At 38.6% G+C, this 16,832-nt stretch overlaps 1 protein-coding gene across 4 annotated transcripts in view; it reads right to left on the bottom strand.

Annotated features, from left to right (window-relative positions):
* LOC126282087 (sodium channel and clathrin linker 1-like) overlaps positions 1 to 16,832 on the bottom strand; it is a 93,846-nt gene that overhangs the window by 43,928 nt on the left and 33,086 nt on the right. For 2 of the 4 annotated variants that reach the window (XM_049981542.1, XM_049981545.1), the window contains exon 3: positions 11,388 to 11,552. The exons of the other annotated variants lie outside the window; for them this stretch is intronic. In XM_049981542.1, the coding sequence (XP_049837499.1) occupies positions 11,388 to 11,552 (165 nt within the window). The remainder of the gene's footprint in view (positions 1 to 11,387; positions 11,553 to 16,832) is intronic. 4 annotated transcript variants of the gene reach the window in all.

The following is a 16,832-nucleotide window of genomic DNA, read 5'->3' as shown; positions in this document are numbered from 1 at the left end:
TACAAACAGTATTGTAAGGTGCTTAAAAATGTTATTAGCAAGGCAAAAAGTATGTGGTATGCAAATAGAACAGCTAATTCACAGGATAAAATTAAAGCCATATGGTCAGTTGTGAAGGAAGTGTCTGGTCAGCAGCACAAGGTTGATGATATAAAGTCAGTTCGCAGTAATAATATTTCTGTTACTGATAAATTAGATATATGTACAGTATTTAACACCCATTTTCTGAGCATTGGTGGTGAATTAAATAAAAATTTAGTTTCTACAGGAAATCATATAAATTTCTTAGCAAATGCCTTTCCGAGATTGACGTCTGAAATACTCCTCTATGATACAGACAAGAGGGAGATTGAGTCAATAATTAAATCACAGAAGACTAAGGACTCTCATGGTTATGATGGAGTGTCTAGTAGAATATTAAAGTACTGTGCTGCACATGTTAGCCCTGTATTTAGCCATATTTGTAATTTTTCCTTTAGGAATGGTCAGTTTCCTGAGAGATTAAAGTACTCAGTAGTAAAGCAGGTTTATAAAAAAGGGAGAAACAGATAATGTAGATAATTTTAGCCTATTTCTATGCCATCAGTGTTTGCAAAAGTTATCGAAAAGGCTGTGTATGTAAGGTTAATTGATCATTTTATATCACACGATTTGCTATCAAATGTACAGTTCGGCTTTAGAAGTCGTTTGACAACTGAAAATGCTATATTCTCTTTTCTCTGTGAGGTACTGGATGGGCTAAACAAAAAGTTTCTAACACTTGGCGTATTTTTTGATTTAATAAAGGCATTTGACTGTGTTGATCTCACAATATTGCTCCAGAAGTTGGACCATTACGGAATAAGGGGAGTAGCTCACAATTGGTTCACCTCTTACTTTAGCAACAGGCAGCAAAATGTCATTATTCACAATGTTGATAACGGCTGTGATGTGGGAACTGAATGGGGTACTGTCAAGTGGGGGGTGCCCCAGGAATCAGTGTTGGGGCCGCTCCTGTTCCTTATTTATATAAATGATATGCCCTCCAGTATTATGGGTAACTCTAAAATATTTCTGTTTGTTGATGACACTAGCTTGGTAGTAAAGGATGTTGTGTGCAACATTGATTCGGTTTCAAGTAGTGCAGTACATGACCTCAGTTCATGGCTTGTAGAAAATAAACTAACGTTAAATCACAGTAAGACTCAGTTTTTACAGTTTCTAACACACAATTCAACAAAACCTGACATTTTAATCTCACAGAATGGGCATATGATTAGTGAAACTGAACAGTTCAAATTCCTAGGTGTTCAGATAGATGGTAAGCTGTTGTGGAAAGCCCACATTCAGGATCTTGTTCAAAGACTTAATACTGCTATTTTCACTATTTGAACGGTATCGAAAGTGAGTGATACTTCGACACGTAAATTAGTCTACTTTGCTTATTTTCATTCACTTACGTCATATGGTATTATGTTTTGGGGTAACTCTTCCCATTCTAGAAGGATATTTTTGGCTCAGAAATGGGCGGTTCGGGCAATAAGTGGTGTGAGTTCATGAACCTCTTGTTGACCTCTGTTCACAAGTCTGGGTATTTTGACATTGGCCTCTCAATATGTATATTTGTTATTGTCGTTTCTTGTTACCAAGATTATTTTATTTCTAGCAATAAGCAGCTTTCACTCAGTTAATACTCGGCAGAAATCAAACCTCCATTTGGATTGGACTTCCTTAACTCTTGTGCAAAAAGGTGTGCAGTATATTGCTGCATCCATTTTCAATAAGCTGCCGTTTGAATTCAAAAATCTTAGCAGTAATCCATGTGCTTTCAAATCAAAACTGAAGAGTTTCCTCAAGGGTCACTCCTTCTATTCTGTTGAGGAGTTCCTTGAAAAATTAAGCTGATTCTCATTGTATTGCTGATAGTGTTTGCTTAAACTTATGGACTGATTTTCTTTCAGGTTCATGAACATTTATTTTAATCTGTTATTACTTTTATGTTGTAAATTCATGTACTGACACATTCCATGACCTTGGAGATTTGCTCCTCAATTTGGTCCTACGGAACTTGACATGTAAATAAATAAATAAATTAATCCATGGAGAAGAAATAAAAACTTTGAGATTCGCCAATGACATTGTAATTCTGTCAGAGACAGCAAAGGACTTGGAAGAGCAGTTGAATGGAATGGATAGTGTCTTGAAAGGAGGATATAAGATGAACATCAACAAAAGCAAAACAAGGATAATGGAATGTAGTTGAATTAAGTCGGGTGATGCTGAGGGAATTAGATTAGGAAATGAGACACTTAAAGTAGTAAAGGAGTTTTGCTGTCTGGGGAGCAAAATAACTGAAGATGGCTGAAGTAGAGGGGATATAAAATGTAGAATGGCAATGGCAAGGAAAGCGTTTTTGAAGAAGAGAAATTTGTTAACATCGAGTATAGATTTAAGTGTCAGGAAGTCATTTCTGAAAGTATTTGTATGGAGTGTAGCCATGTATGGAAGTGAAACACGGACGATAAATAGGTTGGACAAGAAGAGAATAGAAGCTTTCAAAATGTGGTGCTACAGAAGAATGCTGAAGATTAGATGGGTAGATCACATAACTAATGAGGAGGTATTGAATAGAATTGGGGAGAAGAGGAGTTTGTGGCACAACTTGACTAGAAGAATGGATCGGCTGGCAGGACATGTTCTGAGGCATCAAGGCATCACCAGTTTAGTATTGGAGGGCAGCATGGAGGGTAAACATCATAGAGTGAGACCAAGAGATGAATACACTAAGCAGATTCAGAGGGATGTAGGTTGCAGTAGGTACTGGGAGATGAAGCAGCTTGCACAGGTAGAGTAGCATGGAGAGCTGAAGACCACAACAACAACAACAAGAAGTAAAGGCAGAAAATAAAGTAAATGTCCAATGAAGCAATCTTTGACAAACTACAAATTTAGCAGTAAGTTATGTTCTATATATTAAAAATTAAATATAATGGGATGATCACTTGATATTTAGAATGACAAACAAAAACCTTACTTTAAAAAAAAGAAAACATATAACACCATTTATCAGAAATAAGGAACATTTACCAAACTGGAACAATAATTTAGCCAAGTGAAGTCACACTGTGTGATAGAGTTTTGAAGCCTGTTGAAATAACCCCAATGACTTACACTCCTTACCAATGAACAACTAATATCTTAAACATGAAAACTAAAGGCAGTGAACCAATGAACAACTAATATCTTAAACATGAAAACTAAAGGCAGTGAACTGTTTCTCTCTCTCTCTCTCTCTCTCTCTCTCTCTCTCACACACACACACACACACACACACACACATATGAGCACATGTTTCTGCAGATCCCAGCAGGAAGAAGAATTTTCGAAAGTCATGGAGTCAAAAGCACATTAATTGTGTCATAAGAAAAGTTCACTTGGAAAAAATTTTAAATTATGAAAAAGAATGCTGGCTAGTAATGACTTTTAGGAGGAGATATCCTTAGTGTATACTGCAGAGAAACACACAGAAAAGTACAGGAAACTATCCTAGCAGTTTTCTATACAAAGGCTAATGAACCTATTTTATGACAATGAACATTACATCTGATAAATTTTGATATTACAATATGACAAGTAAGGGCCAAAGAAAATGATGGCTGCTTCAACAAACACATCACACAGGTTGACATGACAACACATAATACCTAGCAAAAATATGATGCAGTAACTGGAACGCAGTTCAGCACGTTTCATATGAGAAGGGGTTTCTACAACACAGGGCAGCTGCCTCAGTGCAATTTCCCTGCCACAGCTAAATTTATCACCCAACTAGCAGCATACTGTCCACAGTGAAACACACATGAACCCAGCAACATTCAGTGCAGCATTACCTAGTCACATGTCAGGAAGCTCTATATAGAGTGAGCAGACTTTTTTTCTATGCCGTGTCCTGCAAATGATCTTTAGCAACAGAATAGAGTACTTTCATCTTTAGTAACTTGTGTGCATATAGTAATTCTATTTCAAATCAATCAGTGACAGTTCCAAATTATTAATTGAAGGTCAAGAAAAAATCATAATGCTTGCAATAGAACAGTGCACCACAGTCATGGGAAAAACAATGAATATGCCTAGGCAGCTCTTGCTCTCCCTCTGTGTTAAACACCAGCCCATCCATTGGTAGTGATCTTCATTAGCAGTGTTTGGTGTTGGCCCAATCTCTAACCCGATGTTGACCCAATACAGCCTAGGACTCTGTCCAACACTCTAATGTGCCTGCACCAGACACAGAGTAGGACCCCAGCCAGATCTTCATCTAGGACATCGACCAGACATCGACCAAACACTGTCCCAGGACACTGATTTGCTCTATAGTGAGAACTCCATCATTCTACCAGAAGTGGCTCTTATTTTCCATTTAATGTCAGAACTGTGAACTAGTCATCTGTGTGTTACCAATAAAAATGTTCTTTCATTGTAGCCTGTGGACCAACTTCATTACATGCTGTCCTCGCCAACTTGTGAAGACCAAGACATAAAGGTGACAATGAAGAAAGGTCTTATGTGTGTGACAATGAGGAATGGTCTTACATGTGTGACTTTTCTTTCATGGACACTTCTCTCATCGTCAAGATCTCCAAGGCTCGTCCTGGATTAGAATGCTCACTCCTGCAACTTTCCCAGTTGCGGGGTCTGCATTTGCAACACTTACCCAAGGCATTGCTCACTTGACTCATCACTGTTTGATGACAAGTGCCCCACATGTTACAGACGGACAGACAGAAGAGCACAGCTTCTCCACCTTGCATGACACTGAGCTTCTTTGACAGAGTCTCAACTGTTCTGATACCCTTCCCCAGTTCAAGACACAGTGCAACTGCCAGGACACAGTGTGGCTGCCATCAATCCCAGGGCAGTTCTCACTCTACTCACCACTGTCCGGTGACAAGTGCCCCACTTACTACAGACGGACAGACAGAACAGCATGGCTTCTCCATCCTGAATGGCACTTCCTGTGCACTACTGAGCTTCTTTGACAGAGTCTCAACTGTTCCAAAGCCCACCCCCAGCTCAGGACACAGTGCAGCTATTGTCAATCCTCCACAGCTGGACAATGCTTTGGATTCATGATCCACTGGTTCAAACTGTTTCTCAACGTCTCTAGGCTTCTCATTGTGCCTTTGCTGCCTCCAGCTCCTCTGTATTCAGTATCACTACATACATTGCTGTTTTCTTAGGTTTTGTTGCTCCCTATTGCTCTAGCGCTTCCTCGGCCTCTGCTGCCTTCTCCAATTCTGGCAAATCCTTTGGCTCCACAATCCCTCTCCAACAATCCTGTCTCTTCAGGCTCAGCCAATTCCTAGAACCCAGAAGCCTCCTCCAGAGCAGCTCCAGCTCTGCGGGCCCCGCCAGCTCCTACAAAACGGCACCTGCTATTTTCAGCATCATTGGCACCTCCAGCTCCGGTTCCACCAGCTCCACTGTCACCAGCTCTGGTGCCTCCTGCTCCAGTACCACCTGCTCCGGTGACTACTACTCTTGTGCCTCCTGCCCCAGTGCCTCCTAGTCTGGCGCCAGCTGCTCCAGTATCTCCTGCTCTGGTGCCTCCTACTCTGTTGCCTCCTGCTTCACTGCCTTCTGGTGCCTCCATGTCATAATGATGGGACGACTGACTGTTTTCAACAAATGACTGGCCAGGCAACTGCTTTTTTCTTCAGTCAACTTTTTCAGTTGAATAAAAGAACCAAATGAAACTGTTCTCAGTGGCAAAGTTGGCTATATGAATATTTTCACTCACTCACTGGGTTTAACTGGTTTCAGTCAACAACCAACTGAAACAAGTCTCCACTGGTGGTGGCCATTATATGAATGTTTTCACTCACTGATTGGTCTGAATGTTTTCATTCCGTGCAAGACAACCGACTGACATACTTCTCTGTTGACTCCGGCTGTCTGTCGATTGTGGCCATTGCAGAACATTTTTGCTCACTTGTCTAGTTTGTGCTGTTTCCTTAGATGCGAGACAACCAACTGCCACAAGTATCTGTCACTTGCACCAGTTATATGAATATTTTCTCTCAGTCTCTGTTTGAGTGTTTTCACTCTCATACTTTTTCACCCTTTACCATGAGGGCAACGGTCATTGGGACAGGCATGTGGCACAACCGCCACAGGCTCCTACTACTAATGCCAGGGTCGAGGTTGCAGCCATCATGAGGAGGTGGTGCAGTGGCCGGCACGAGCGCAGCACTGCCGGGACCTGTGTTAGTGGCAATTGGCCACCTCCTTCTGCCATCTGTTGCCCTGGCCATGGCTGCAACAAATACTGACATGAGGCATGTGGGATGCTCAGAGGCTCCTTTTTATAATTAATGGATCATTGCACCTTTTTGGTAAAACAGACTGCAAACAGTTGCAAAAATCTGGCATGCATTCTTCGCATACCCTAACAGAACTTTTGTGCTCATTCAAGTTTGTACTTCCAATAAAGCATTATTAGTTACGTGTTGTTAATTTCACCTAGAACAATGTAATTCACATACATTTATATATCAATTTTATATTGCAAAAAGAAGAATTAGTCTTTCAGCACATTATTAAATGAGAACTTGTATGCTTATTTTAACTTTGACACGTCCACTGAGATGCCTTCATGTATACCTGGTGTGGGGCGACTCTCTGGGTGTATACATACCCCAGTTTATATCATGTGCCACTGCTTTACTTCACCTAATGCAAGCACTACAGACTGGTTTCACTCAGAAGAATAACTGGGTAATTCAGTCAAATAAACAACTAAACAGTGGTTTCTGTTGAATGGACAAAAGAATATATGCTTTAACCAACACAAAAACTAAAGACTGGTTTCATTTGAAAAGGAACAATGAATAACTCAGTCAGCACACAAAACACCACCAGATTGTGTCAACTGTTTCCATTTGAAACTTGAAACTTTGTGGCAGATTAAAACTGTGCACCAGACCGAGACTCGAACTCGGGACCTTTGCCTTTTCCGTTTGGTTGCTCCCATAGACTGGTTTCACTCAAAAGGATGAATGAATAATCCAACTGATATATAGAGTTGATTATTTTTCAACAACCAACTGAATTGGCTGTTTTTGTTTGATTGTTCCCAACAATACAATCTGGGTTGCCACTGCACTCCTACACATGCCACCATGTTCCTATGTAACCTACTGCACTCCTACACATGCCACTGTGCTTATACATATGCCACCAAACTCCTACAAGCAGCACTGCACTCCTACACACCCCACCATGCAAGTCCACTACCATATTGCAGCCTTTTGCACCTGTTGCTGCTTCTGCATATGGAACTTGGCCCACAGTCTGAGTAGCATTGCTCCACTTCCTCGCCAGTCTGACACCAACTTTTCTGGATGGATCTTCCATTTTCCTTTTGTGAATCTCTGATGCAAATGTTTTCTTCTGTGCCTTCTTTGTGCACAGGTTTTCCTTTTCCTCCAGTGCCTTTCCTTCACATGTTCCAATCCATTTCCTCCTCCTGCATCATCAGTGCCACAGCCTCCAACGGCTTCTTCCCCCTAGAGCACTCACATTATGGATTTCTACTTCCCTCTCCAACCTCACTGTGTGCTCATCCCGTTCTCCACTTTTTGGTGCCTCTATTGCACTCAGCACCACTTCTCCATCTCTCGTTCATCTCCTCCTCGACCTCCCCCTCCCGGCCGTCTGTGACCGATGGCTTCGCAATCTCTTTTGAAGGGTAGAGGGTCTGTGATTTCTGGCCACTCACCTGGCAATGTACCACCAAGGAACACACATGTGGCTGGTGGACTGCTGTACCTTCAGCATCCTCTGCTGAAGCCAGATACATGCGGCAATCCGAACTATGGTCGCACACATCCTGCTGTGTTCATACCAGATGACAACAGCAACATAAACATCACTCTGTGTATGTGTCAGACTCCAGCAGACTCCCAACAGGCACCAGCATCGCCAGTCAGCAGTGCATGCAGCTGATTGCAGTGCTGCAAATGCGGCATTACTTTTCTCCTGTGTGCCACATGATATGCATCCTCATCTCATGAGACTCTCAAGTAAATCTTTGCACAGGAGTACTTAAGTTGCTGCACAACCATTAGCCAGCACTTGCTTTCACTCCAGGCTTTTTTGTTAGTCAAGTATGTGTTGCTAAACTTATGTCACCTGTGAAACTTGGGTTAACTTCTGATTAACCTAGTAAGTCTAAGAATGTTTATGCCCTCCTGTATGTGTATATTAGTGAAAAAGCTGCTGATATCAAAAGAAACCATAGTAGAACTCGAATTATTCAGATGACTCAGTACCAGACCTGATAAGGATAACCAAATATCCAGATAATTGAATAAATCATGAAATCAGGTAATTTCTTTTTAAAACAGCTAAATTTGTATATACATACTACAGTAATATTAATTTAATGACTGCAAAACAATGTTGTTTAGATTTTGTACAGTACAGTAGTTATGTAGTATTACTTCTTGAACATATCAGTCAGAGTCACTTATTTTACTGTCTTCACTCATTTACATCCAGCCATGTCTCGCATCCACTTGATGGTGAGCAGCTGTATATTGTCAGACTCAGGCTGCTGCCTCACCCATGTTAGACACGTAAATGCTTCACCAGCTAAAGGTCGGGCATCTGGTTAAGCAACACTGTCGCCCACCTGGCCATCAGTTTCTGCTCTCACAATTTGAATGATTTCATCATCAATGAGAATTTGGAAGCCAGGTCTGAAGAATCACAACCAAGTAACTCACCTATATCATCTGCACCGCATTCTAAATGTCCAGGAATTTTTAAAAGGATCTTTCTTATTTTCTCAAGTGATACTTCATCTTCTACTACTTCTGTTTCTTCCTCTTCCTTTTCATATTTCTTCTTTTCACATTTGTCTTTCTGTACCTCATCTTTGGTTGAAATGCCTTTCAATTTATTCCAAGCTCTTTTTAATGTGGTTGTCTTCATCATATTCCATGTTTCTGCCACCATCTGAGAGCAGTCTTTTATATTTAATTGTTGGTGACGAGTCGCAATGCCACCTTCATTTACTTCTATCAAAAGCTTCCTCAACAGTTGTCTTTCATAATATGGTAACTAACTGACCCATTAGCTGGAGCAAATTTGTTACATTTGGCAGTAGGCCTTTTGGTATTTTTTTTTTTACACCAGTTGCAAAAATTGAATCATACCATTTACAAAAAAAAAAGTAGCAATCATTCAGGCCTTTGGTTGATTCTTGTGAAAGATGGAAATCCTGTTTTTTTTATTATTATTATTTTCCTGTCTACAGAAGGGGTATATTGTGATTTCCCATAGAATTAGCACAGTCTTTACTAACCTTATGGCCAGAAACAATAGTTTTCCTTTTAGAAGCTAAAGTTCTTTTAGGCAAGGCCTTCCAAATAAAGCCTCACATATTTGTTGAACGAAAATTCAGGGTCATAAGGATCTGCTTAAATTTTGAATTTCTCAATAAAATTTTCTGCTGCTTTTGGGTGTATGATAATTTTTCACTATTAAACTCCAACTTGCTAATACAGTGCCTTGCCTTGAAATTCTGTAGCCAGCTATTGCTCACTTTAAATTAACACAAACTGTTATTTTTCTCAGCTAAAAGATGGTTTTTGGAAACAAATGGCACTGAAAGAGGGTTTTCCAAAGCTCGCTGCTGCAAATACCACTTGAACACAGCTTTTGCTTGATGAAATCCCATCTTCATTCTCAAGGACAAACACAAAGTTTAAAACTGAGGATTTGTTTTTTATGTCTGAAATTGAAGATGTTCCCACACTAAACATCTCACCCTAACTGCTTACCACTCATGCTTTTGCCTAATTGTTCAAGGACATTTACCTTGTCTGTCAATGATAAAACAATTCATTTCCTTTCAGAGGACATATGCTGGTAAAGTGGTAAAGTAAACCATGTGCACAAAGCAAAGCAAAAGACACGGAAGATGGAATATGTAGGGACAAATCAGTCTATACATTAAGGACACAATACATACTAATATATCCAGAATGAGATTTTCACTCTGCAGCGGAGTGTGCGCTGATATGAAACTTCCTGGCAGATTAAAACTGTGTGCCCGACCGAGACTCGAACTCGGGACCTTTGCCTTTCGCACGACTCACGTCCGGTACTCACAGCTTTACTTCTGCCAGTTGGTAGAGCACTTGCCCGCGAAAGGCAAAGGTCCCGAGTTCGAGTCTCGGTCGGGCACACAGTTTTAATCTGCCAGGAGGTTTCATACTGATATAGGTCACAATATGATGAGCGCCATACACACAACAATGCTCACATTGTGTGTACAACAATTTGCATGCTGTATTCATTGTGCACTGGAAAATTTTTTTCCCTTAATACATTCGCTTCAGATTAATTTCAGAACAATAAATTAGTTTATAGTGTACTACATACTGTAATAAATATCAAAGAAAACCAACATTTTTAGTTGCACATTTTTTTCCTCAAATCAATATGGATAACAGGTGACCTGGATCGCTGGATTTTAGATAATTGGAGTTTGTGGCTTGTAACTTTTAACTTATTCAAGATGTCACACAGTTTCCGCTCTTTGATTCTCATCACTAGATCTGGTAATGTTTAGCAATGTTAAATGTCTGAAGAAATACAATTCTGAGATTCAACTCTGTTGAACAAAATCTAATATTATTGAAAATGTAATTCAAATATTATAATAAAGATAGTAAAAAATCTTAATGTTGACTGTGATTTTTACACTGCAGCGATACCAAAAATCCAGATTTAGTTTTCTCTGAATAAGCTGCCTTTTGATAACGATCAATGATCCTCCAATCAAGATTAGAGAAAGAAATATTACAGTATGGGATTAAATATGACTGGTCCTACAAAACTATAGACGCAGTACTTCTCCAACCAATAGTAATACTGCAGAAAGCTTTTGATAACATGGAAATATACTTCCACCAGAACTGTCATGGTTTTAATTCATCAATCACTGCTACATGTGATATATTTCGGCAATACTATTATAATGTAATATATATCATTCCTAGCAGCTCTGCACTTTTTAGCCATTCTGTTCACTTACCTCAGTTACTATAAAATATATCCTACGAGACAGCACAATATCTGAGTACATAATTGTATCTAAACCATTGATTAAGAAATGTCAAGGAGCCATGGTAGTGAGCATTTGGGTGTCTGTACTGTTTTGTGTGTAAATGTGTGTACTTTCCACCATAAAAAGAGCTAGAGATCAAAAGCTAGCTAACACCATGTCCTGTTACATTGTCTATGCTGCACGTGTTAGTGTTCTAAAGGCAAATGGTTGCTTTTTCTTTATATTGTGTGTAATTAAGAGATGTACTGTAAATTAGTTAATTCAACTGTACCTGAAGTGCAGCCTGGAGCTGCTTCTCCAGATTTGACACAAGATCTGAATTCTTGTGGTCTCTGGAACATACTTTTGAATCCAGATTCACTTTCAGCTTTTCAGACAGTACATCATTTTCATGAAGAACTTTCTTAAGTTCATTCTTCAACTGTGCATGTTCTCTCTGGAAAAGGTTAGATGTAGTATACACAATGTAAGTGAGACGAAAGATACAAATATGGGACACAATAAACATGTGACAAAGACAGAAATGTTTTGCTCACACAAAACTTTTTCCCTTTCAGTCAGACAGAAAAGGTTTCTTCTGCAAATTCTGAAAGAGGAGCAGGCTAAAAACCAAAATTCGTTCCATCATTAGCTGAAAGAGATGTATGAAGAACAGAAAACTAAACAGGGAAAAAAACCAAAAAGCTAGAAAAAGGAAAACACAGACTAAGATCTATGACAACAAGTGCTAAAGAAAAGGTATTCATAATATGCTGTGTGACAGGAGAGACATGGCATACAGAGAAAGAGAAATGAGATTATGAACATGAACAATCACAATATATATAGCTTATCTTGAAAAATGGTGGTAAACGTAAACCAAAAATATGTTTCCATTAGTATCTACATACTTTTATCAATATGCAAGGGCAGACTCAACACTAAATCAGCACTAACCAAAGCATCAGTTAGTCCTAATGGATGGTGGGCTATACAAAGCACAACCTACACTTCAATATGCCTAAAATACTTATTAAAGGAAAAGCTACGCCCTCTTTACAATAAATAAAAGAGCGAGCAAGCTGTTCTTTTGTTCAGCTATGATGTGTAAGTATGTCAATGCACTGTTTCCGAATATAACTGATACTCAAGAAACATAAATAACTTCATACTCCAGAACAAGTCTCTGCTACTTTGAACAAACCACCAACAAACTGAAGGAACCTATCTCATTTTGCTACAGTTAAGTTAACATGCATGTTTCATTTCACGTGTTCCTCACAGTAACTCCAAAATATCTGTAAAGTATGATATATTCCACAAGAGGTTTATAATACCTGAACACTGTTCATGAAATAATTTTGTCACAATTTTTATAGATTTTAAGCCAGATCCAGCACTTACACTAGGATAAAAACTCTTCAGTGTCCAAATGAATATTCACCAAACTTTCTTCTGATCACTTTGTCTCAGTCAATTATTAAAAAATTTGGATAACAATTAACATTTTTTTCCTGCCCATTTATAAAGACAGTAACAGAAATAATCAAAAACATGTCATCACTGTTCTCCCGGTGTATACAGACTTACTTCAGTGCCCACTTCAACATGCTTACAATAACATTCTTGAAAACTTCTACATCTAAGAATGGATCCAAACTTGAGGAATGTGCAGAATACTGTAACAGCAACAGCTAAAGATTTGTCATTTGTAGGTCCAACAATGTCTGCTTATCTAACAGAAAAGATCAGTGTTACACTAAGTTCACATAATTACAAACACTGAACTATGTGGAAATGTGCAAATAAGTGTCAGTAAGTTTTGATGCCAAAGATACAATACCAGCACACAAGTAAACTGAATAGGGCAGAATGATCAGTTATTGTAAAATCTGTTTCTTTGAGCAGTACCCCATAGCCCATACATAATATGCTGCAAAGACAGCGGTGTGTGTGTTTTTGTGTGTGTCTACACAACTGTAAAATCCATACATCCTTGTACAGTGTGTTGGCTTGATACTCAAAACTTCTCCAGTGACAGGTCACCAGAACAAATGTGATAACAAATTCACAAACTTTGAAGAGTGAATGAATGATATATTTTCAACTGCGGAAAAAAAAAGTCCACTTTTACATCAAAGATAAAAGGGAGAATGGATCATTTAGAACAAAGGTTAGATATGGGTTTCAATCAAGTAGAAGATATAGATGAATGGTTTGAGATACAAGTAAACTAGACAGCAAATTGATCTGTGTGTATGCTACGAAGGCACACAAGATGATTTACTTAAGAGGACAGAAAGGTTTGAGAAGGAACTTTTATAAGCAAAAATTAGTTTACACAACGTAACAACTAGATATGTAGATACAATTACACAATTAATGATTTAGAACACAGAATACAGAAGCTAGAATGTAAAAGGAAACTTGTGATTAGCTGTATGCATATTTAACCCAAGGATATTATAAAAACCTTGGAAGATACAGCTTTTAATTCATTACTGATGGGAATTCAAATGATTCCAGCCAACTCAAAAGAAACCAACAGTAGCACACATATAGATAACAAATAATGTCACACTGAATTCTGAATTTGTACATCATAAAGAAAGAAAGAACCAAAATGCTGATTTAATTAAAGATAAGTCACCATCTTATAAATAAAATGATTTTTCCACTGTGCTGAGTATGACATTAAACCATAAATTTCTAAAGTTTCCCCCATCTGGTGATACAAGCCTAAGATTTTCTTGAAAACTGTCACAGGGAAATTACCAAATATATGGAGTGAGCATAATAAGATATGTTTTGTCTTCAGTCATTTAATAGGAAATGCGCATGATGAAGCATACTTAAATTACAGGAATTTAGAACTTACAGCAACTCAGAGTGCAAATTTGAAATATTGGAGTGACAGAGCTCAGAAGAAATTACTTCTGAAATTATTAGGGTCCAAACCATATGAGTAGCCTAGATGCAAAATCCGTTAACTGTATGACGTACGAAACTGATATAATCATGATAAACTTTTCCTATCCAAACTATTAAATTTAAAGACTTCATTCTTTTCTAAAAATAAGTAAACATAACTAACTGCACAGAATTAATGGCCGAAATCTGTGATTATGTTTTATGATTTAAAATCTTAAGTTAAATACTGACTTAGCAGTTCCAGCATCTGATTTATGCAGTTTGGAGATTTAGCAAACATATTGATACAATTACAAAACAAATATTCATTTGCAAAATCCGCTATTTGGTGATATTTTAGATGTTAGGAAGGACAGAAAAGTGGAATTCAATTATTGTGAATATAAACAGAATACGTTTTATTTCAAAGAGAAGTCTTAAAATTCATCAAAATTGGCATATAAAAATATGAAGGTAACATTATTTTACTAGCAAAAACTCACTTACTTAATGTCAAAAAGAGAACAAAGATGAGAGTTCTACACTAGACTTTATTTTAAAAACAAAATATACCATTGCGCTTTTTACACCACAAGACATTGTAGAAATTTAAAATATTCTAGAAAATTAATCATCATCATCATTTAAGACTGATTATGCCTCTCAGCATTCAGTCTGGAGCATAGTCCCCCTTATAAAATTCCTCCAAGATCTCCTATTCAGTGCTAACATTGATGCCTCTTCTGATGTTAAGCCTATTACTTCAAAATCATTCTTAACCGAATCCAGGTACCTTCTCCTTGGTCTACCCCGATTCCTCCTACCCTCTACTGCTGAACCCATGAGTCTCTTGGGTAACCTTGCTTCTCCCATGCGTGTAACATGACTCCACCATCTAAGCCTGTTCGCCCTGACTGCTACATCTATAGAGCTCATTCCCAGTTTTTCTTTGATTTCCTCATTGTGCACACCCTCCTGCCATTGTTCCCGTCTACTAGTATCTGCAATCATCCTAGCTACTTTCATATCTGTAACCTCAACCTTATTGATAAGGTAACCTGAACCCACCCAGCTTTCGCTCCCATACAATAAAGTTGGTCGAAAGATTGAACGGTGCACAGATAACTTAGTCTTGGTACTGACTTCCTTCTTGCAGAAGAGAGTAGATCGTAGCTGAGCGCTCACTGTATTAGCTTTGCTACACCTCGCTTCCAGTTCTTTCAATATGTTGCCATCCTGTGAGAATATGTATCCTAAGTACTTGAAACCATCCACCTGTTCTAACTTTGTTTCTCCTATTTGGCACTCAATCCGTTTATATCTCTTTCCCACTGACATTACTTTTGATTTGGGGATGCTAATCTTCATACCATAGTCCTTACATTTCTAATCTAACTCTGTAATACTTCTTTGCAAACTTAGAATAGAATCTGCCATCACAACTAAGTCATCCGCATATGCGAGACTGCTTATTTTGTGTTCACCTATCTTAATCTCACCCAGCCAGTCTATTGTTTTCAACACATGATCCATAAATAATATGAACAACAGTGGAGGTTGCAGCCTTGTCTTACCCCTGAAACTACTCTGAACCATGGACTCAATTTATCGTCTACTCTAACTGCTGCCTGACTATCTATGTAAAGACCTTTAATTGCTTGCAAAAGTTTGCCTCTTATTCCATAATCACGTAGAATAGGCAATAACTTACAATTCCCTGTTCCACTCGTAACACTTCTCCATTATTTGCCATAAGCTAAAGATCTGGTCCTGACAACCTCTAAGAGACCTAAATCCACACTGATTTTCATCCAATTTGTCCTCAACTAATACTCGCACTTTCCTTTCAACAATACCTGAGAAGATTTTACCCACATCACTTATCAAAGAGATACCTCTGTAGTTGTTACAATATTTTCTGTTTCCATGTTTAAAGATTGGTGTGATTACTGCTTTCGTCCAGTCTGATGGAACCTGTCCCGACTCCCACACCATTTCAGTTATCCTGTGTAGCCATTTAAGACTTGACACTCCACTGTATTTGGTGAGTTCCGACTTAATTTCATCCACCGCAGCCACTTTATTGCACTGCAATCTATTGACCATTTTCTCCACTTCCTCAAATGTGATCCTATTTCCATCATCATTCCTGTCCCATTGTACATCGAAATCTGAAACATTACTGATCGTATTTTCACCCACATTAAGCAACTCTTCAAAATATTCCCTCCATCTGCCCAAGGCATAAACAGGATTCACCAGCAGTTTTCCTGACCTGTCCAAAATACTTGTCATTTCCCCCTTACCTCCCTTTCGGAGACTGCTAATTACACTCTAGAATGGTTTTCCAGCAGCTTGACCCGTAGTCTCCAACCTGTTTCCAAAATGTTCCCAAATTTCTTCTTGGATGCTGTAATTATCTGTTTGGCTTTGTTTCTTTCTTCAACATGATTTTCTCTGTCTACCTGAGTTCTAGTATGTACCCATTTTTGATATGCCTTCTTTTTCTTTTTACAGGCTGCTTTGACTGTGTCATTCCACCAAGCTGTTTGCTTCATCCTACCTTTACACACTACTGTTCCAAGACATTCTTTGGCCACTTCTAGTACTGTGTCCCTGTACCTTGTCCATTCCTTTTCCAGTGACTGCAATTGACTACATTCAACTAACTGGTACCTTTCTGAGATCACTGTTATTTACTTGTGTCTGATTTCCTTATCCTGAAGTTTCTCCACTCTTATCCTCCTACACATGGACCTGACCTCCTGCACTTTTGGCCTCACAATACCAATTTCACTGCCGATTAAATAGTGATCAGTGTCATCAA

The sequence above is a fragment of the Schistocerca gregaria genome, chromosome 7 (genome assembly GCF_023897955.1).
Source record: "Schistocerca gregaria isolate iqSchGreg1 chromosome 7, iqSchGreg1.2, whole genome shotgun sequence".
Taxonomy (NCBI): domain Eukaryota; kingdom Metazoa; phylum Arthropoda; class Insecta; order Orthoptera; family Acrididae; genus Schistocerca; species Schistocerca gregaria.
This window is presented reverse-complemented; position numbering and strand designations above follow the sequence as displayed.